The sequence below is a fragment of the Somniosus microcephalus genome, chromosome 2 (genome assembly GCF_052327205.1).
Source record: "Somniosus microcephalus isolate GS21.2 chromosome 2, FLI_Smic_1.0, whole genome shotgun sequence".
In the NCBI taxonomy this organism is placed as follows: Eukaryota; Metazoa; Chordata; class Chondrichthyes; order Squaliformes; family Somniosidae; genus Somniosus; species Somniosus microcephalus.
In genome coordinates this window covers 264,852,633-264,875,826 of record NC_140988.1, presented here as the reverse complement: position 1 = coordinate 264,875,826, position 23,194 = coordinate 264,852,633, and the positions used below count along the sequence as shown (strand labels likewise).

General features: G+C 38.3%; 1 protein-coding gene across 5 annotated transcripts in view; it reads right to left on the bottom strand.

The window, feature by feature from the left end:
* Positions 1 to 23,194, bottom strand: part of LOC147123367 (3',5'-cyclic-AMP phosphodiesterase 4D-like) — a 480,913-nt gene that overhangs the window by 233,657 nt on the left and 224,062 nt on the right. For 2 of the 5 annotated variants that reach the window (XM_085971653.1, XM_085971660.1), the window contains exons 2-6: positions 22,704 to 22,895; positions 16,647 to 16,706; positions 11,890 to 11,961; positions 5,960 to 5,996; positions 4,745 to 4,821 (exon numbers count right to left, since the gene is read on the bottom strand). In XM_085971653.1, coding sequence (XP_085827779.1) covers positions 4,745 to 4,821; positions 5,960 to 5,996; positions 11,890 to 11,961; positions 16,647 to 16,706; positions 22,704 to 22,895 — 438 coding nt within the window. Of the gene's footprint in view, positions 1 to 4,744; positions 4,822 to 5,959; positions 5,997 to 11,889; positions 11,962 to 12,936; positions 14,790 to 16,646; positions 16,707 to 22,703; positions 22,896 to 23,194 lie in introns of those variants that run through there. The other 3 variants (XM_085971668.1, XM_085971685.1, XM_085971676.1) reach the window with 3 other exon arrangements.

Genomic DNA, 23,194 nt, shown 5'->3' with positions numbered 1-23,194 from the left:
CGTGGTCGCTGTTCTCCTGGAAGCTGGGTAATTTGCTGCGAACGATGGTCTGTTTGAGGTTAGGCGGCTGTTTGAAAGCGAGTAGTAGAGGCGTGGGGATGGCCTTAGCGAGGTGTTCGTCGTCATCGATGACATGTTGAAGGCTGCGAAGAACATGGCATAGTTTCTCCGCTCCGGGGAAGTACTGGACGACGAAGGGTACTCTGTTGGTTGTGTCCCGTGTTTGTCTTCTGAGGAGGTCTATGCGATTTTTCGCTGTTGCCCGTCGGAACTGTCGATCAACGAGTCGAGCGTCATATCCCGTTCTTACAAGGGCGTCTTTCAGTGTCTGTAGGTGTCCATCGCGTTCCTCCTCGTCTGAGCAGATCCTGTGTATTCGCAGGGCTTGTCCATAGGGGATGGCTTCTTTAACGTGGTTAGGGTGGAAGCTGGAGAAGTGAAGCATCGTGAGGTTGTCCGTGGGCTTGCGGTAGAGTGAAGTGCTGAGGTGTCCGTCTTTGATGGAGATTCGTGTGTCCAGGAATGAGACTGATTCTGAGGAGTAGTCCATGGTGAGTTTGATGGTGGGATGGAACTTGTTGATGTTATCGTGTAGTCTTTTCAGTGATTCTTCGCCGTGGGTCCATAGGAAGAAAATGTCGTCGATGTATCTGGTGTATAGCGTTGGTTGGAGATCCTGTGCAGTGAAGAAGTCTTGCTCGAACTTGTGCATGAAGATGTTTGCGTATTGGGGTGCGAATTTGGTCCCCATGGCTGTTCCGTGTGTTTGGGTAAAGAACCGGTTGTCGAAGGTGAAGACATTGTGGTCAAGGATGAAGCAGATGAGTTGTAGGATGGCGTCTGGAGATTGGCTGTTGTTGGTGTTGAGTACTGAGGCTGTTGCAGCGATGCCGTCATTGTGGGGGATACTGGTGTAGAGTGCCGAGACGTCCATCGTGGCGAGGAGTGTTCCTGGTTCAACTGGTCCGTGGGTGCTGAGCTTCTGTAAGAAGTCTGTAGTGTCGCGACAGAAGCTGGGGGTTCCCTGTACGATGGGTTTCAGGATGCCCTCGACATATCCAGAGAGGTTCTCACACAGGGTTCTGTTGCCTGATGCGATAGGACGTCCAGGTGTGTTGGCTTTGTGTATCTTTGGGAGGCAGTAGAAGTCACCCACGCGGGGAGTACGTGGGATGAGAGCATGTAGGATGCTTTGAAGGTCTGGATCGAAGGTTTTGATCAGTCTGTTGAGTTGGCGGGTGTGTTCTTTGGTCGGATCTGCGGGTAACTGTCTGTAGTGTTCCTGGTTGTCCAGTTGTCGGTACACTTCTTTGCAATAGTCCGTTCTGTTCTGTATGACGATGGCACCTCCTTTGTCTGCTGGTTTGATGACGATGTTGCGGTTGGTCTTGAGAGCGTGGATGGCGTTGCGTTGTGCTCGGGTGACATTCTGGACTGTCTTGTGAGTGCGGCTGATGAATCTGGCATTGATGCATCTCCTGACAGCTTGAGCATACATGTCTTTGATGTAATGTTTCCCTGACTGACCTGTTTGGACACCATTCACACCTTTGACTGCTGTGATTATCTCTCTGCCAAGGTGTGATAAATGGCAGTTGGAAAGGTTACCTGTAAACATCTGACATGATTCTCTGACTATATAAGCTGTGTCTTTATGCATTTCTCCACTTCACCTGAAGAAGGAGCAGCGCTCCGAAAGCTTGTGATTTCAAATAAAGCTGTTGGACTATAACCTGGTGTTGTGTGATTTCTTCAATTTTTTTAACCAGCAGAGGTCGCTGTGGTGCATGAAGTGTTCTGCATGATAGTATCTACATCGTAACAATCACAATACTGACAAATGTTATGAAATAGTGTTTTCTACATTTAGCTTTATGTTATATATTTAAGTCTTAAAGATATCTCAACAATTCAAAAATATAGAGGTGTGTATAAAAATACAGATATAACTGTGGGAGATCCCATTTATCCAAAAAATAGAAGTTTTCTCAATCCATATGTTGCTACTCTAATAAGGAATTAAAAACACTACTTGACTAGGTTCTGGATAATGAGGCTGAGCAATTAGGTGACTTAAAAGTAGGGTAACATTTTGGAACAATAGGGGTAATTTTGACTTCGTGTGATAATGTAAAACGGGTGGTCGTAAATCGACAGACCATTTTGCATCTTTGGAAATAAAAATCGGAAGAGATGTAAAACAGCTCTCGATTGGCTATCACCCGTTTCACACAATCCCACAAAGTCAAAATTATCCCCAATGACTACAATATAATTATGTTCAGTGTAAGAATAGAAAAAGAAGTCAAGATAAGTTTATTTGACTGAAAACTGCAAACTGTACTGATAAAGAGGTGTCTTGCCTAGATCACATAGAAGAAAAATTAGGCAAATTGACCTGTTGATCGAGAATATTTAAACAGGGATGGAAAGAATAACAAAGCCAATATATTCCAGTAATGAAAAAGGGAAGGTGTTGAAAGTTTGGAACGAATTGAGAGATTAAATCAAATTTGAAACTAAAATGTTGCATTTTATGTTAATAGGGCAGATAACAAAAAAGGAAGCCAGGACAAATATAAAGAATGTAGGAAAGCTAGAAAAATGGAGATTAGAAGAGTTAAGAAGGAATTTGAGAGAAAATTAGCAACTAAAAAGTGCAAACAAAGGCTTTCTATAGGCACAGTACAGTATTTTAACAGGATAGTCAAGGTAGGCATAAGGCTACTAGACGATGAAGGTGGCAAGCCTGTAGTGGAGAGCGAGACAATGACAGAAATACCAAATAACTACTTTGCCTCAGTGTTGAGAGGAGGTATATACTGAAATTCTAAAACCACCAGGGGTGGGTGTAGAACATTTAAGAAATTATTAATGAAAAATAGATGACACGTGAGAAAATGCTCAAACTGAAGGCCGACAAATCATAGAGGTCTAACAGTCAACATCTGAGGAATCTAGGAAAGAAATTGCAGAGGCTCTGACTGTAATTTCTCAAATTCTGTAGAAAGTAAAATTGTGCCAGAGGACTGGACTGTGGCAAATGTGACTACTTGTTTAAAAGAGGAGACAGGGATAAACCAGACAATTATAAGCTAATTAATCTGAATTCAGTTGTTAATAAACTATTAGATTCTAAAATATAGAATTAAAGTATTAGACACTTGGAGAAACATGAGCTAACAAGGGCCAGTCAACACAGACTTTTAAAAGGCAGGCTTTGCTTAACCAATCTTATAGGATTCTTTGAAGAAATAACAGGATTGATAAAGGAAATACAGTAGATATGGTTTATATGGATTTTCAAAAAAAAATTAATAAGGTACCATAAAATAAATTTATGGAAAAGATAACGGCACATGGAATTAAGGGGGATGTGGTTATTGAGATGGCTGGAGGTCAGAAAGCAAAGAATAGGGGCAAACGGAAGTTCCTCTGAATGGAAAGATGTGGTGAGCAATGTTCCATATGGGGTCTGTTTTGGGGCTGCTCTTAGTTACTATATGCATGAATGACTGAAGGAATTATACTGAAAGTTGCTAATGATACCAAATTGGTAACAAAGATTTTCAAAGACGGCAGGAGAACATAGATAGGCTAACAAGTTGGGTGGATAGGTGGCAGAATAGTTTAATGTAGGAAAGTGTGAAGTAATATATTTTGGAAGTAAGAATAGGGAGAGGAAATACATCTTCACAGAATCACAGAAACCCCACAGTGCAGATAGAGGCCATTTCGGCCCATCGAGCCTGCACCGACACATATCCCACCCGATCCCCGTAACCCCTACACCAACACATATCCCACCCTATCCCCGTAAACCCACGTATTTAATCCCCCTAACACTAAGGGTCAATTTATCATAGCCAATCAACCTAACCCACACATCTTTGGACTGTGGGAGGAAACCGGAGCACCCGGAGGAAACCCACGCAAACACGGGGAGAATGTGCAAACTCCACACAGACAGTCGCCCGAGGCCGGATTCAAACCCGGGTCCCTGGCGCTGTGAGGCAACAGATGAGCAATGGGATCTTTTAAGTGTAGATACACAGATCATTAAAGGTGGCAACACAAATGGATAAAGCCATGAAAATGGAAAATTGAATAATTCCTGGTGTTTTATCTTGAATCATAGAATACCAAAGCAAATAGGCAATGCTGAACTTGCACAACATCTTAGTTAGGCCACAGTTGCAGTACTGTTCACAGTTTTGCAAACCCCATCATAGGAAGGATATAAATTAAAAAGGTACAGTGTAGATTGACTTGGATGTTACTAGGGAGGATTTTCAGTTACAAAGAGAGATTTGAGAAGACTGGGGTGACCCGACAAAGGTCCTCGAGATTACGAAGGGCCTTGTAAGGTAAATTCCACTGGTTGGTGTGACGGTAACAAGAGGACGATAAGTTAAGATAATCACAAAAAAAATTTAAAGGGAGGTTAGAAAACATTTCTTGACATAGAAAGATGGTTGGTACGCAAAATTCTCTGCCACAAACTGCTTCTGAAGCAGAGAGCATAGATCTGTCTGAAAGGGAATTAGATAGTTGCTTGAAGAGAGCATTATTAGTGAGCAGGCAAGTGGTATTAGGTTATATAGCTCGTGGAGAAAAACACTGGCACAGACTCGATGGGCCAAATGACCTGTTTCTATACTGTAACGTTTTATAATATGAAATCTGAAAGCTGTCATACAATCATGCCAAATCATTGTAACTTCGTGAAACAAAGGGCCCTTACTTGCTGCTGGATGCTCGATCTTGCAAGTTGGTTAGTGTAGCAATATTGTTCCTTACAGTGCGCAGACTTGCTAGCACCTACAGAGATACAAATGTTAAAGTAGGTACCAAGGAAAGAAAGGCAGCACATATAATACTTTATAACTTAGATGAACTACACTTTACATTAGAATATCTGGGCTGTCTTTAGGAGATTCTCCAAAAGGTCACCAATCCAATTCTATTCTACTAATTAACTTCAGCACGTACAGAAGGGAACAAACTAAGAATATGAGGCACACTTTCTAACCTTAACAGAAGTGGTGCACGAACATGATATGCTAAATAAATACATGTAGCAATGCAGTTAGTCAAACCAGTTCAGTCTAAATCCTATGTTGAATTTATCTAGTTCTAGTCTAAGCATCCATTGAACTCTAGATGAACAAAACATTAAATTATTAACTACAAAAATTGACAGTAGGAATGTCTTTACCCTGATTAGCTAGCTGCAATGTATTTGCCTTTCTCCAACACTTTATTGATTATGTTCAGAATGGATAGTACAGTGCCATCTGGTGTCTGCAAGAAAGAAAGATTTCCCTCTCTGGCTCTGTTAAGTGTTTGGAAATTCTGTGCGACAGAGCTAGAAATGACATAAATAAACTGGAAGAGAACAGCTGATACTAGTTGACCAAGACCTTAGTGTTCAATGCACCCAGTGATTTTCTCACTGACCACTGGCTTCTGCCCAACTTGTGCTTCATCACAAAATTAACAGTACATGTCTCACTGAGTACTACGTGTACTCGACCTCGTGTTCTTTTCCAGTCTCCTCATGGCATTAGCTCCACTTTAGACTGTCAATCCACATCAGAAAGTGTATTCAAATCTTCAGCTACTTTTGCCTACATTGCAGTTTATGTTTGACATAAACACACATAGAGTAGGAAACCCACATAATTTTGTAACTTACAAAAACAGGTACAAAAAGCAAGAATTTGATTCTTTAACTTCCCAAATAAACATCTGCCATGTAGTAAACCTTCCTATGATAGACTGAAGCCTCAAATGAGAAACATTGTTTACTGCCCCTCAATAGGGAATTCATATGAAACAAATTCTCTGCAATACACACCACTCACTGGAAGGTGCTTTTTCCTTAGGTCCCAAAGACAGCCTTATAAAGTGAATCAGCTCACTAACTTGAACCTATGTGAAACGTGATCCAACTTACCTGTGCAAAGGGGGTCACTATTAGGTCATCTCCATGGCTGAAAAAAATGAATAAATTAATGATTATATTTTACATTTTATCAAAATAGATTACAGCTGTTAAATAAAGTGAATATTTGTGTTAAGGATAGTCCCATAGAACAATTATTCATTTTGAACACTTTCATTTCTCCATGATGTGTTATGTGAGTTATGAATGAGTAAAATACACCTGGCATCTGAGCAACAGTGTCACAGATTCCGAATGGCTTTGTTTGGGGGCACCATGAACTCAGTTGAGGGGCTGACATGTGTTTATATCTTATTTTCAGTAGTGAGTCTTGAGAGACACTTCATAATTATTCACTGAAGAAGATGCAATGCTGGGATCATAATGTCTATAAGGTCCATCACTACAAACATTGCTATTCTGATAGTTATAATACATGTTCAGATACTGATATGAAAACTGCACTAAAAAGACTTGGGTTGCAGAAAATGAACAAGCCTTAACTTCCTACTGCAGCCAATATGGCAACTCACCAGGATGTTCTAAGAACTGACTACTTGAAAGGTTTCTAATGGAGTAATACTACCCTATAAAGTCAATCACAGCACAACTTCAGTTCTTCTCTTTTATGGACATTTTGCTTATTTGAATCTTTACTTAATGGAAATACTTAGCAGAGTTAATCTAATTTGCTTAAAACTTCACCGTTATTTGTATTTTAATGATTGTTTTTGTGTAATGCTATTGTTTTGTAGGTGTTCATTGGATGTTTTCGTGGTAGAGCTGGTGGCCAGTTAGAGCCCAGCTTTCTCCATATCTTTAATATCCTAAGTCCACAGATGCTACATGACTCCCTGTTCTAGGTCACAACCTTGTTTCACTGTTAAATGCTCTTCCCTTTAGAACTAAAACAAAATCTCGTCCAAGACGATGTATGGAGGATGCTGAGAATCAACCAGGCATTAAAAACCACAGCTGCTATTTTTTAAAGAACACAATGCCTACAAAATCCTGATTTTTGGAGGAGTGATGTGACTGAAATAGGATGAATCAACAAATCATGTTGGAAAGTTGGCATCTATGGAGTTCCTTTTTTTTCTTTCAAGGTTTATCTACTTATATTGGTACGTCCAGTACATATTCAACAGTTTTTTTAATTGCATGGAGTTCAATTTTTTGGACACGCCTCTTAAATAATATTTAACATATTAATACTGATAGTGTTAGATGAAGTAGAATGGGGTGAGGCTCGTATGGAGCATGAACAGTTAGATCTAATGGCCCATTTCTGTGCTGTAAATTCTATGTCATTCTATGTAATACAGATATTCTTTCTCATTGATTTTCTTCCAGATGGTTCTTCAACTTAATATCGCATTCATGACACCTGGATATCATTAAAGGGACAGCCTTGACTTTTAATATAATACCACAGAGACTCACTTATGTTCTCGATATACCGGTGGGCTCAAGCTGGGACCAGCTCACTTTGACATTTAGCTAACAGTGTGTGGCAGTAACCTCCTGCACAGAATAAAAGTAAGCACTGTTACAAAGCCCCCACAATCACAGTGAACTGCACAGAGGTCATCTGTGTGTATGGATATCAGCTTTCAACAACAGAAATGCCTCCTGTATTAGCACCAAATCCCAGCTGAATGACTGCACTTTATATTGTAACACCTGCACTATCTCTAACAGGCTCGCCAAAACAGCCATTCCACTCTGTCCGATAATTTCAGGCATGCTCAGAGTAGGTAAGGAGCTGGAAATTGGAGCTGCTTTATCTTAAAGTCTCAGGCAACAATCCTCTAACTGACACATTACACATGACATCTTTGCCCTGTCACAGATACCACTGAGGCATCTTTCTGCCCTACTCTTGAAATTGATAAATGGCAGCGTCACAAGTACGTGTGATGACTCCAGTCAGGAGGAATGTGATCCAAACAAAATTTATTCTAAACATAGCCAGGGCCAGAAGAGGCACTGTGACTTTGAGTAATGGTTATTATAGTTTTATAAACTCGAGAGGGAAAAAAATATCAAAACATGGAACCCAGCAAATCGCACTTCCCGTCATCATTTTCAGAAACACATCCGAATGAATATTGTTCACATTCTGCCCTTTCAAATACAAAATGAAAGTGAAGAGCCAGTTATTGTTGCAATCCTTTTCTGAAAAGATGATTATATTTACATATATTGTGCAAATCCAATCTGATTTTTTATTTAAAGAGACACTGTTTTCACTGAAAATATATACAACAAAAATGACATTATCTGTGATACGACGACATGGTTGTGTTACTCAAGGTACCTTGAACAAAAACACAGCCCTGCAAAAACAACATTGTTAAAGTTTATGTTCCAGGCAATATTACATCTGCTGCAAGGCAAACATTTTTAGCAGCTAACAGGGTGCTCCGACCTAAAGTTTTTAGAGGTGGCAGAAATGGAGCTTGCCCGAAAACTCCCTAAAAAGCTGCCTCTAAGATTTGCCATGAAGAAGTTACCTAATTGTATCAATATTAAAATAGCTTGTATTAATAGCCAATCACTGAAAGATTCCTGACTGCTCCCTCTCACTAGGAAATGTTTGCACATGTGACAGTTGCATGTAGTTAATTGAGTTGGCTGCACAATTGGACTGGAGAATAGTCCATGTAACACCTTTGCTCAAAAGTGTAGACTTGTTAGTCTAAAGTCAGTTGTGGACAAACTCTTAGAATCCATTATTCAGGTAAATTAGTGAGCATTTAGAAATATATGGGTTCATAAAGGACAGCCAGCTCAGATCTGCTACCATGAAAAGTAGTGAAATTGAATTCAATACATGAATTCAAATAATAAATCTTGCAATTTGTGGCCGAGCATCAGAAAATGACCATGAAAGCCATTGGATTGTTGTAAAAATCTAACTGGTTCATGGATGTACTTCAGAGAAAGGAACCTACCGCTCCTACCCAGTTTGGCCTACACGTGACTCCAGTCCCACAGTATGTGGTTGACCTTAGAGCAACGAGGGATGGGCAGTGAATACTTGCCAGTGTCACCCACATCCTAGGTACATTTTTTTAAATCAGTGCAATCAGCCCTGCAGAATGGCACTTGACCAGCAAATGAGCAGTCAGAATTTTACACGCTACAAACAATTCCATGTAGATAACCTATTCTCATGACTTTTTTTATCCATTCATTTGAAACATGGATTTATTTTTTTGGGGGGGGGAATGAAATTAGAAAACATATGGTATAATTAATAAAAATGCATTTTAAATTAAGTTAATGCTGTAACATTTATTTTTTGAAACAAAATGCATCCTCCTGAGGTAACACACTGTTTATCAACTACTATTTCCTGAATATCTTTCCTCAGCATATATATACTATTACATAAAGTTTGGATTTTTCTACTTCCGCACATGAAACCTCCATAGTACACAGGATTAATAGTGGATAAAAAGTAACAGTTTTCTTTATGACTTTATGCAGCACATCAAGCACTAACATACAGTTTGTATCAGGCATGGTCCAATTAGTTTAAGGAGAGAAGTGTAAAAAAGCAGGAAGCATTTCCTTCAACAATATCACTGTATTTCACTGTCCGTGTACAGGGCTTCATACTCAACACCACTCCTTTTCATCTTTTCAGAATTAAATCGGCTTTCAAAACATAGACCACACATCCCTTCTATATCAGGTTAATTCCACTGATTGTAACCACAAATCTATACAGATGTACAGAAAACAAAGTAATGTTACAGTTATTATAGAACCATGAAACATTTCCACATTTATTAAAATCAAAGTAAATATTATATTTTTTGATTTTGGTGCAGAAGTGCTGCTATCGTCATCCAAAACAGGAAAGTGATGCAGAAAAGGATTGAAATTCATCGCTCCATGCAGCTCTTCTCAGGAATAGTCTTACTTTTACTTGTAAAGCAATACATCTAACATATATTTATCAGCTGAATGTTAACATCTGTATCATATATAGAGCAGTGTTATCGCCCAGTACTGTACGACACATTCAGTTCCTGCAATCCTGCAGTGATTACATCGCAGATTGAATCTTTCAAAAAGACACATCACACATCAGTTGATTAGGACATCGAGGGCACCTTTCACCAGAATAAAGTCCCTCCTTCCACATAGCTCTGATAGGACTGATTTAAATTTTTATGATACTGCTATATGCATATACAGTATAAGAATAATGGATTAGTGCGATTACAATGAAAATAATTTCTGTTACGAGTTCAGACGACAACAGACCATTCACTCTAGGTTTGATCTTAACATTATCTGAACTTCTCAAGGTGATTATTTTCTTATAATTATTCTTGTTTATCCATCATTCTCTACACAAAAGTACTAGACAGGTATCAAAGAGGTTGTTCAGGTTAAAGAATTCACATAGTTCCACCTCAGAATTAGTCACAAGGTTTTTGCAATTAGAAAAAAACACATTGCTTTAAGATTGAATTTGTTTGGTACAGATGAAAAATTAGTGCCAAATCTGCCAAATTCACACTGGCACTTAGAAATCTGTTGCGTATTTTGCTACTAATTTGGACTAATACGATATTGAAGTTTTATTTGAATGTGTCTCTTCATGCAATACTAAAGCGATTAAAGAGTATCCGTCTTCATGAAAAGGTATATGTCAAATCTTTTTTATTTATTTAAAACACATTATATGGTGACATTAATTATGTCAAAATGCATTACTGTATGAATTATGTATGCTGCAGTGATGAAAATGGCAAATGACTTTGACCTCACTAAGCGAAAGCATTTCATTCTAAGCTTTCCTCCAAAAAGACAGTCTGTCCCTTTAACTGCACAACAGATTGAAATATGAGATATATGTAAGTATGGGACAGGGCTAAAGGATGCTACTCCTCTATGGTTTTTTTGGATTTAATATCAGCTTTGTATCTCATCAGGGAAAGCATTCATTTGAAGAAGGTTCTATTTTACTTTGTTAATGAAATAACTCAGTGGTGTATCAGGAGCCAGCAGACTTGGATTTGATATCACTGAAACCTGAACATAGTCTCCTCCTCAGATTGCCGATCGTGGCTGCATCATCAACTGCAACAGCTAGTGGTGCATGAAATGCCCAGCCAATGAGATGGGAGCAAAAACTGCCAGAGGTTCTCCCTCAGTTAATTCTTTACATGGCTGGTATGGCCAGAGCTCTGAAAATGTCTGCAGTCACCTGTATGCTTTACCTGAAGTAACTACTTTGGCAGAGATTATAATATAATTTAAAAGAGAATTAGGTATTTTGAAAAGGAAGAATATAAATTGATCCAGGGAAAACGGGATTTGAATAGATAGCTCCAGTTGGAGAGCTAGTACTGGGGCAGGCATGATTCCGTGTCCACGCAGCTGCACAGGGCTGGGAGCCTATGAACCAGGGAAAATTTTGAACAAAATACAAATTTTGGTGATATAACTATCAAAAAATAGATTTAACATCATTGTTTAAAAAACCTCCCTGTTGTGACCTGAAAAACAAAGTAAAATAACATTCTTGGCATTCCCAATGTAAAGTAAAAATATTTCTAAAATTCAAAATAGAATCAGTAATGGCAGCCTTTGCTGGGACACTTATAAACATTGCTTGTAAAAGAGGTTATGAATTTCACAGGTATAAACTCAAAAGCCATATGACTAATTCTTTCCAGGTTAAGATTCATTCTTTGTGGAACATCTAAAAATAAGATACACCAATAATTGGACAATAAAGGAAGGGAAAGGGCAGGGTGATAACAGAAAATTCCAATTGTCTGTTTAGCCTCCTCACTTCTCTGCAAAACACTCAGGTGAACCAATTAGATAAACACGACAGTCACTGGTTTTAAGGGAGTTGTTTAGGGTTTAGTCATTAGTATTTATGGAAAGGAACAACTACTACATTCACTTACTTTCCTACCGCCAATGTAAGCACTGGTTCTGATCTCCGTGAAACCAAACTGGGTCTCTGATGGCGATTAATCCTATCAACAGGGACAAAGTCATCAAAAGAAAGTCTGAAGCAGACAAAGGTTATGCTCATCTCACTGGGTACCAAGGGGATAAATGAATGAAATGCTCTCTCACTGTAATGGGACATTGTTCTTGGTGCTCAAGTATTTCAAGAGGGATGCTGTCACCGACAGTGTCCTTTTAAAAAACTCAAAGTTCAATCAGCTCCTTCACACTACACTGCTTGGCTTGAGTAACTGCTGTAAGGCAGTATTATGGACAATGTTCTCGTACTTGCAGCTTAAACAAAGAAATTCAGGAAAGATCAACAAGAAAAAAACAAATGTTCAATTCTTTGTGATGATTTGATTTTTAAAAGGAATACCCAGGGCGCTCTTGTCTTTTTAAACCAACTTTAGGATTGTTGGGATAACCTTGAATGAATGAATACATATTGCACGACACCACTATAGTATTGCTGTAAAAAGAAATCAAAGCTTTTAGTGAAATAGGTTTATAGGATGATGACAGCATTGTCCCAGTAAGCATAGTCATTTTGCCATACATGTGCTGCTGGCTTGCATCAATAATTAAGGGGTTTAAGGAGAGGCATCAGGCAACTCTTTAGCCCTGTGAGTACTGAGTGTGGCTGGGTTTTTCCTCCACTGCAACATCATGTCAGGAACAGAACATAAAGAATAAATGACATCAGCTCATCTGGAGCTTTTTGCCTGCACATGTAGAAATTCATTGTATTCCCAGTACTCAGAAGGTTAATAGTTAAATCATGCACATTAAAACCTGCGACTCAATGAAGTACAGCAGGAATCCAGTTGACCAAACTCCCATCGTCAAAACTGCTAATTGAACAACAGTGAAGGCATCTTGTTTATGCTTTGAAAATTAATGATAAGGTAGCCCATTATTTGGCCCAAAAATGGGAAAAAGTACAAAAGCACACACAGAAATAGCCTTTCCATTCTACTGCAAGATTACAGCAAACTTACTTGAGGTTAAGATACTTCAGGCGTTTTTGTTGCCCAGGTGACATTAGTCGCAATGGTATTGTACAAAACAAGGAAAATGCATTTCTTATTGTAATGCGGTTTTGTGACAACCTGTACTTTGAGTAACTTCCAGGGAGGTAAACAGGTTTCCACTGTAGCAAACAGTACACATTCACAAAAATTATCACCTAAACAACAGTAATATAAACATTCAGATAATTCCTGGTTTGGTTACAAATAAACGCATACAATCCCTTCTTGCGCTAATACTGATTGCTTTCTTTATTTCAGTAGGTGTATCATTTGAAAATGCTGTTTCTTTTGTACTAACACAAACTGAAGAAGGAATGGTATGTTACTGTTTCAAATTTCCTGCGCAGAGGTGCCATGGTCAATGTAAGTCAGATATTACTGTACACTGTAAAATGCTTCACAGGGTCCCTTTCTGGTGATCAGTATAGGTTTGATTGAAATGATAGATGCAGCAATCAACAAGGTTTCCAAGTGGGCAAACATCATAAAGATCAAAAATTCATAGTCCGAAATCATATCTAAACTAATTATTTTGAGTGATATCTCAGCCTTTAACGTGATGCTTGTTCAATTTGCGTGCTCAATTTTCTACTTGGATTATTTAATTTTTGTTAAGGTTATTCAAAAAGGCTTATAAAACATTTGGAAAACACAAAATGCCTTTCCATACACTGATGACAAAGGAGACAGATTGAAAAGGTGCATATATTTAGATTAATTCTGGAGTAACAACTGAGGTAGCTAGAGCACTGCATTCAGTTCTGGGTACCACACCTCAGGAAGGATATATTGGCTTTGGAGGGGATGCAGCGCAGATTCACCAGAATGATACCTGGACGAAAAGGGTTAAATTATGAGAACAGATTGTATAGACTAGGCTTGCATTCCCTTGAGTATAGAAGATTAAGGGTTGATCTAATTGAGGTGTTTAAGATAATTAAAGGATTTGGTAGGGTAAATAGGGAGAAACTATTTCCTCCGTTGGGGCATCCAGAACAAGGGGGCATGTCAGAAAGCACTTCTTCACAAAAACTGTTGTGAAAATCTGGAACACTCGCCCCTAAAAAGCTGTAAATGCTAGGTCAATTGAAATTTTCAAAACTGAGATTGATAGATTTTTGTTAGCCAAGGGTAATGGAACCAAAGCGGGTAGATGGGGTTAAGATACAGATCAGCTACGATCTAATTGAATGGTGGAACAGGCTCGAGGGGCTGAATGGCCTACTCCTGTTCCTATTTACTCTAGAAGTGGCAGCCCTGCTCTGAAAACTCTACACCTGAAATGTTAAGCTATCTATTCTCTTTGCAGAAGTTGACAGACCTGTGTGTATTCCTGCCCCTTTTTGTTTTTATTGCAGTCTGTTAGTTGACTTTGCTGTGGTTGCAGGTTGTTAGGTAGAGCAGTTTCAGGTAAAACCTGGCTTCAGCCCACAGCAACCATGCTTCCCATTGGTTAAACTACAGAGTAATACTTTGGTCAGTAGGTGCAATGGATTAAGAATGTGTTTCTTTGCATTCTCCCAGCCAGATAAAGTAGTGTAGAGGCTGGACATTTCCTCATGCCAAGGAGGAAAGTTGGAGGACAAATGATCCCAGATCCCTCTCACACATCTCCTTGCCGCCATCAAAAGTGTCGCATTAACAGAGGCTTTAGAGTAGGTTGTCTGCTTGTCATCTCAACTGGGGAATACTGTCAAAAGAGCAGGAGTCAAAATGAAAAGAAATGTATTGACAACCTCAATCAGAGAGATCATAAGGATAGTAGACATTGAACGAATGTTTACTAGCACAGCAATGGATGCTCTTCTGAGATTGGAGTTAAAGAACATGAAATCAGGTTATTCACGGATTTATTTTCTTTTAAACAATTTAATGTCTCTTAAATTTCAGGTAAAGGAGCTTCATATGAAAGATGTATGCTAATATTCAAATAGTCCAATTTCAAGGCAATCACTGGGGAAGAATGAAGGATGCTTTACTTTGCACCTAATTGTGCCGGACCTGGCCTGGAAATGCTTACTGTTGACACTGGGTGGCAAAAAGAGAAACATATTTTTATCTCGAGCACTGACATCCATAACTTTGATAAGTACACAAAAATTAGTTTCTGTAAAAATATACCATATTATTTTAATGTAGATATGTTTCAGTACTGGCATGTTAGAATTTTATAGGCTACTGTGGTGAATATTGTTTCACATGCCGAATGAAAGGTGTAAGGACTAGGTGAGCTAAGGGATATTGTTCAAGTCCTGCTCAGACTGATGATATAAACATTTATCTGCTAGCAGTAAGGGTCCTATATGAAATCAACCTAACATCTGGTGAATGTTGTCCCACAGCATGAAACTTCTAATTTGACACCCACAGCTGGGGGCCAGATTTCTAGGAAGATCGCCCTCTGGGGGTGGACCTCTGCCCATCAGGCTCTCCACAGGCCCAATGGAGAGCTGACATGAGTTTTGTTGTGAGCCTAATAAAAGCTCCAAAATGCTTCCCAGCAAATATAATTAATCCTAGAGAGGATCGATTACTTTTAGAAGACAGGCCCTGGAGACCTGTCGTGCAAAAGAAGTTTAAAAATGCCCTCAAGTCTTTGGCTTTATTAACGCAGCATGGCATTGCTCTGATTTTCCTGCTGGCAGTTAGGGTGGGCACCTCTGCTACACCCATACAAGTGTGAATTACTTACTCCGCCTGCTGAAAGACCCTGTTGCTGCAGGTGACTAGCGGTCCAGTGGTGGAGCAAAAACACTGGAAATTCAGCCCCCTGACCAATAGAGAACAGATATGGCTGTGCTTTTGCTTTCAAATGACCTGGTTGTTGGGTTTGATACTTTGCTCCCTGTTGACCATTTTCTCAATGGTACTTAGGGCAAGTACATCAGAAAAACATGAATATATGTCCACTCAAACTACAGTGGTATCCCAAAGTGAATAGGAGGCATATTTCTACCATGTTGTGAAATCAATCGCTTTCAGTGTTTTGGGGGAAAGAGTAAAATCAGGGAATATATGAATGCTGAGGTTAAAAAATGGACCTCCAGCTAAAAAATTAAAATGCAAAGGCATTTAAAGCTTTTTTCTACGGTGAAGACAGCAACATGAACAAAAACCTCATCAAGGCATGCTTGATTACTGCTGATCAAAAAACAACTGGTTTAAAGCCCATCTAAATCTTTGCAAGAAAGCTCTGATATGTGAACAGGTCAACGATACACTAGTTTGATTTTAAGCACTTTACAGAATAATAGCTATACTGATCAAGAGAAATGGTTATTAATACATTCACTTAAAGCTGCAAATGTAACTGAAGTTTTTTTTTAAAAAACATTTCAAATGATAGGACTAGTGATATATAAATCTTGTCTATTCATCTTTTGCATCTTTTTTAGATTTAGATTTTGGGACCGGCACAATTAAATTATTAATCATCATTGAGGTTGATTTCTATGTATATTATTTGATCTTAAATAGAGTTCAGGTAAAAATGATCCCCCAACTGAGAACTTCCAACATTTTGCAGCTTTAATGATTGGGGCAAAGGGTCGGATCTGAAACAACCATGTTTCGTGCAGAATATCAGGTCTGTCACAAAAGTCAATAAATCTTGCAGGCACACATGAACAGACCAGAGGGAATAAAACCAGGCAGATTTTTATTCATACGTCACTTACAAGGGAGTCAAACCCATGGACCAGCATCGTGAACTTTGAGTTGGAGGACGTTGGGACCCCCTGATGCATTACATTTCATACAAGTAAATAGAAAACAGTTACATTTGCTTGAACAGTATAACACTGGTACAAAGTGCACATTCATTACAGTCTCAATGTTAGACTATCTATTTCTTCTTGACATTAAGAAATTCCTTTTCACTCACTTCTGTTTTATCCTTGTCAGAGAAGTTATAAAACATATTAATAAACTGTGGTATAACTATATGAAATATCAAACCATTATTTAGGAAAACTATTTGTTGCGAGGTATAAACTTTGAAGAAATATGCTGTTCAGTGTTGGTCAACTCAGCTGCAATATCAGCCATAAACAAATACTATTAATGTGAAGGAGATGAATGTTGAGGTGGCTGAGAAATTTAGCCAAGAGACACAGATTAACTTCTGAGCTCTTCAGCTTTTAATAAAACACATAGGCCCTGAATTTCCAACCCCCGCGGTGTGTACACACCCGTAGGGGCCGCGCTAGTGCCAGGTTTAAGCATGCGAAGCGCATGCGCTGAAACCCGGAACTTGCGATCTGTCAAGAATTCTCTTGAATTCTCTTGACAGATCCTCCGCATGCCCAAGAAACGTGCCTCTGCGAGTGGAGAATTGCGCTATTTACTCAACTTCTGCCCGCTGAACGGCCATAGAATTCTTATGCCTGGGGAAAGCAGGCGTAAGCCCTGCTTTTACCAGCATAAGAGTTTAAAAAAATAGAAAAATAAGATTTTATCACTTGCTTATAAATTAAAAACCCTGTCCAATAAGGTAAGGTTATATTAAGCCCCATTACAACATATAAACTTTTTTTTCAAAAAATTAAATTTTTGTTTAACATTTAACATTTTAATTAATTTTATATATGTAATGGTTTTTATTTATTTATTTCAGTGTGTTGGTGCATTTTTGCAGTCAGCCCCATTTATACTTTTGACAGTTCTGTATGTACGGAACTGTCAAAAGTATGAAGGGGGATTCCCTTCTTCCATTGGTTGGGCTGGCCCACATGATCCCAGGGGCACTTGCGAACCGCATGCGCCCCTGAGATACGTGGGCCTCTGCACATTTCGAAGAGGAGAGGCCCAGGAGCGGAAGCCTCGGTATCTACGGAACCAGCAAGTAAGCTCGCAGAATTTTTTCTGATCGGAGGTATCCGCCCGCAGGAAGCCTCCAATCGGAAATTCAGGGCCATTATTTATTCCCTTTTTTAATTTTAACCATTTTTGGTTTGAGACCTGAATGGTGTATTCCACAAAATAAACTTTCTGTAAAAAAAGTAGAAATAGCACAATAAACAATACACTGATCTACTAACACAATGATTAAATTAAGTATAACAATAACAGTTAGAATAATGGATATTATAGAGGTAGTTACTGTTAAAGGACATAATACCATCAAGAGGTTCTGATGAAATTAAAAACATGGGAACAAGGTCACAATAAAGCATCAGCAGAACGAAGTGAGAGAGCTACAATCTTTAGCAATGTTGAATAGCATCTATTGTTCAATATAAAAATAATAATACTCAATAAGGTGTACTAACTACAATTCTGAAATTAAAAATTGTACTGCGGGGATCAAGTACTGTGAGAATGCTGATGACAGTTGTAAGCATGCTCCACACTGACATTCACAAAGGAGTTTAACAGCAGACTGTGACACCCACAAAGAATAAGAGGGTATAATAACTCGGTTTCCTACACCAGCTTAGAATGTAATCATGTGCATAGTGACCATTTTATAATTCTTAAGGGTAGAATATAATCTTCGTGAACCTGACCAGTTTATGTTGTGAGTTGCAGTATATCTTTCCTAGTGAGACAATGGTTAATCCAAGACCAACTGCATGAATTTACAAGCAACATCAGCAAGCCCCATATATTAAATTTGTGGGCTAGTAGTAACAAGAATAGTTGCAACTTATAACTTATAACTGTTCTTTCATCCTAATTTCAATTTTATATATTTACTTAGAATTTGTCCTAATTACCTAAAAAGAAAAATGCCATTAATTTGAAGTGCCCTAAGTGCTTAAATTCATTAGCTGCAACTTTAAATGATCATTTATATCGGCTGTAATGTTAGAATCAATTGCTGATTGGTTATGTATATTTCCTTTATAAAAGTATAATTAAACGTAGTTGTGACTAGAATTGAATATGAGCCTGATATACTAGCAGGTGCATCAAGATATGGCATGTGTGGCATCTGAGACAGGAAAATAGAATGTAATGAGTGTAGTACATCATTAGGGTTTATGATACCTTTATTAGCTTTACAGAAGATACAAGACGAAAATTATTTTTTAAAAGATTACAAAGAAAATGCAGTGGAAGCAGGCAACTTGCTCCCAGGCCTAGCCAATGTAATGGCCTGGAATTTGCTTTGGGTAATGATGGCGAACTAATGGTGTTTGCCATCATTACCCTTCTGAAACTGATCGCAGCTTCAGGGTTTAGCGCATGCGCATGTAAATGCGGAAATCCTGACGTTGCGGTCAATACTTCACTGCTTTGACACTGGCTGCGCTGTGGATTCCACCCTCCACCGCCAATAGCCAGAAATCAGTGAAATCAATGAAAATGATGAAAACGTGGGCTTTTCTGTGGTAATATCACAGTTAAACACCCCGTTAAATGTTAAGCCTTGTTAGAATAGGTGTAACTGGGGTTTTAACAGTGTATTGACTGCAAAACAAAATTTATGGCCCTAAAAAGCTCATTTTTAATATTTGTGGAGTGTCAAATTTCTCCATTATGATAAAAATTTCATTTTTAAAAGACTTTAAAAAAAATTAAAGTTTGTTCATGATATTTCAGCTTCTACCTTATCCCCATGTGAAAGTCCCAATCTTTATTTCGCTCTCTGTAACATTTTTAAAAAGTCCGGATAAAAGCAACTTCTCAGTTCTTGATTTCCTCTCTCTGAGAAGTTTGCAATGTGATTGGCTACTTAGACAGCTTGTTGACGTCACAGCAGCATCACACTAGGGATTCACACTACAGAGTGCTGAAATCAATTGAACGTCGAAAAGGCAAACTTCTCACCACGGAAATCTCTGTGGGCAGCTTTCTTCGGGTCAGCGGTGAGCGCTTTTCCGGGCCAATGTCTGAGCTAACTTTTGGGAGGTGTGTGAGCACAGTCTAAGGTGACCTGCCCTCATGTTTTCTCAGTCCCCTTGGGAAAAGTGCCTAGTCTCTGCTCAATACCCTACGCTGGCAGCACTGCCACGATCAGGGATTGTAGTCTGACCCATACCATACCTCTCCGTAGCACAGCATTGTGTAGTCCCAATTTACTGCACAACGCCACCTAGAAAACATTTTTTTAAGATTGGTTGTATTGCAGTCTAGTTACACAAGTATTTCACTGTTTAATTTGTCAGGTGTCCTCATTGATGGGTGGTTGTGTAGAAACGTTCAATCAGTAAAATGTAGAGCAAATGGAGAAGAACGAAAATTGCATTTGCAGCCACGCACAGAAAACAAGGCTTACTGATTTGATAGTTTCTGCTTTTGTTTCAAACACTGTCATACTATGCTTGTTAGATTAAAGGGACTGTGCACAACTCCCCCATAAAGATCATCACTACTCAATATCTCTTACACATATTGTTAATCAAGTGTATGAAGGTTTTCCTTCCTCTTATAATGGATTAAAATTGTAAATTGAATGCATGAGTGTTATCCAGCTTGAAAGGTATACCAAACCCCTACAGATCAATCACCAAAAATAGACGATTGCCACACACTTATAGTTGAGAATTGTTATCCTTCATGCCCTTGTAAATGTGGTATGTGCCTTCTTTATGAATAAGACTCAAAGGGTTTGGTACAATACATTGAAACTGGGATTCAATTCAGGATTAACTGACTCGGGATGGCAAATTAGCTCCACTTCCACTTCTATTTGTGGTTAATGATCAGAAATTGTATCATCACTCAGCGGTCATACCATTGCAATGCCTGGAATAACAATTTTTCAGATAGCTGGCTCCTAGATAACCTTCATGGGCCAGTCATGTGGTCAGTCACCAATGAGAAAGAAATAACTTGTGTTTTTACTAAAAATGCAATTGGAAATCCTGATTCGAAGAGATTATATACACTGAAAATCTACTTTCTATTGCAACTTCTAATAATCTTAAAGGGGATCCTCAAATAGACTATAGCCCTAAAATTATACATCTCCATTCCAGCACAACAAGTCTTGCAATTTTGGGGCATATTTGTATAAATAGACTAGTGAGAATTGCATTATTTGAGTATTTTAAAATTAATACATTTTAGTAAGGAAGATTTCTTGTTTTATAGGACAAAGGTTACACCCTGAATGGAATATATTTGCCAGTTTAGTATTTTAATTCTGTCAATAATTCATTTAGAGCTGATCCAAAAATGAGCTCTCAAAATAATATGTAGGGTTCTAAATTACCATGAGGGTTTTAATGTTGATGAAAGATGAGGCAAATCTAAAATTTTAGAAAATGGCATACATGGACTATGATTCTTTCAAGACCAAAGGGCTAGGATGAGCTTTGTAGGGTGGGACCTTAGTTACTCCAATGGTGGACTGAATTAACCTCTTTACAGCTTTATGTTTTAGTATGGTTTAATTTTCATTTTACTATTTATTTCTTAAGCCACCAAGTGCATTTAAAACTTTTCTCTCATGTGCAAATGTGATTTATGCTAAACTTAAATGCAAACATAATTTTGTGCATATTTTGACATTTTCCAGACCATTAATAGATTTTTGCAATTTGTGATTGATTTCATGATATTTTTTCTCTGCATGCATAGAAGCATAGCCAGACAAAAATAATCTGTTTTGTCTGGATCTTATCTTTGCACACTACCCATTTTAGCCAAGCTTGGGAATCATTTTGATTTTTGCCTTATGGACCCTAGTTCCTTTAGCTCCTTGTCATCCCAAATTTAGGAAGGGAGACCACTCACTATGGAGGGCACATGCTGCGACCTGTGCACTGCTGACAAAATAGACAAAAATCTGGTCTACCACACACCATTCTCATTTTAGTATTTTGACACGTGTTTAACAAACCACACTCTACCAAGAGGAAGCATAAGTGATGGGTTTATTCATTTGTGCAATCAGTCACCATTTTGCACACAAGGAAATTCTCACCTCGTTGTTTTGCGGTAACCTAAAAATTGCTACTGCAGATGAATGCTTAGTGCATTTGTAGAACATTCCTTTATCTGCTATTTAGTGGAGCTGTTATCCGTTGAAATTAAACAGGCTAAAGCCTGCATTAAAACAGCAGACAGAGGAATGTCATATGGAAGTGTTAAGCATTGATCTGATAATATGATCAATATTCTAGGCTTGTGTTGTCAGAGTTTAATGCATTTTGGTTTTTGAATGTTGTCATTTCCTTGGGAATTCATAATTAAACAAAAACTTTTTATGAAGTTGTAATAAATGTATATTATTATTCATTAAACATATTATAAATAAAAGTTTATTTTAATCACTGAAGTACTGCAGCTTGTAAGCTCTAGCTTGGGTTCCAACCCAGTTCATAAAAAAACAAAATAATTCCATTAACAAGTTCATTGTCCTTATAATTACTATATTTGGATTAATTGCACTAAGAGCTACAATTGGATGAAAATGATTAGCCCTTAAATTATATCTTGGATACTAGCGTGTGAACACTAATGTAGTTCATCTGGAAATCCTCTCTCTACCAACATAGTGGCAGTGTTAACTTAAAATGAATGAGTTAACACACCTGCTAAAATAGCAGAGAAATGAATTTCAAGCAAAAGCATTAGTGCTTGTTCACTAATATCACAAGCCATAATTTCCAGAAAGTAGAATTTAAAGGTTTCATCCTGAAATGTGTCCATGCAGTACATATCTTTTCAAAGACAATAAAATACAAATATGTTTTGGTTATTCTGAGACATGGGGAATGTTAATCTCGTCATCGCACTTGAACATTTGTTGGTCAATAAATGAAGATGTCCATTTTACTTACATATCACTTGCAATGGAGGAGTTCCTTGACATGGACTTTGGAGAGAGGTCATAGTCACTATCAGATCGGTACAGGAAGGACTCCCGCCGCTGACTGTGCACAAAGTTGGTCTGTAGAATGAGTCCTGAGCCAGGACTCATCATTGGATCTAAGGGACTCCGTCCTGATGATGTGCCATTGTCCACGTCAAAACTGAAAAAAATGAATAAGGAACAAATATAATAATTATTGCTGTACTGGACATGCATTAAATGCTCAAGCACTGCTTTTAGTGATTCAACCTATGGTGATCCGTACCCTATTAGCAGTTACATACTGATGGAATTAAGCCTCAAGCAAGACTACAGAACAGAAATGTAATTTTTTCCTCCAGAGTAGTGGATATGTGGGTTGTACCCCAGCAAAAGCTGTGTTTATTAATAACTTTAAATAAAAAATTGATTAAATATCTGGGCAGAAAGAGGGCTGAAGGTTATAATGATAAGACAATA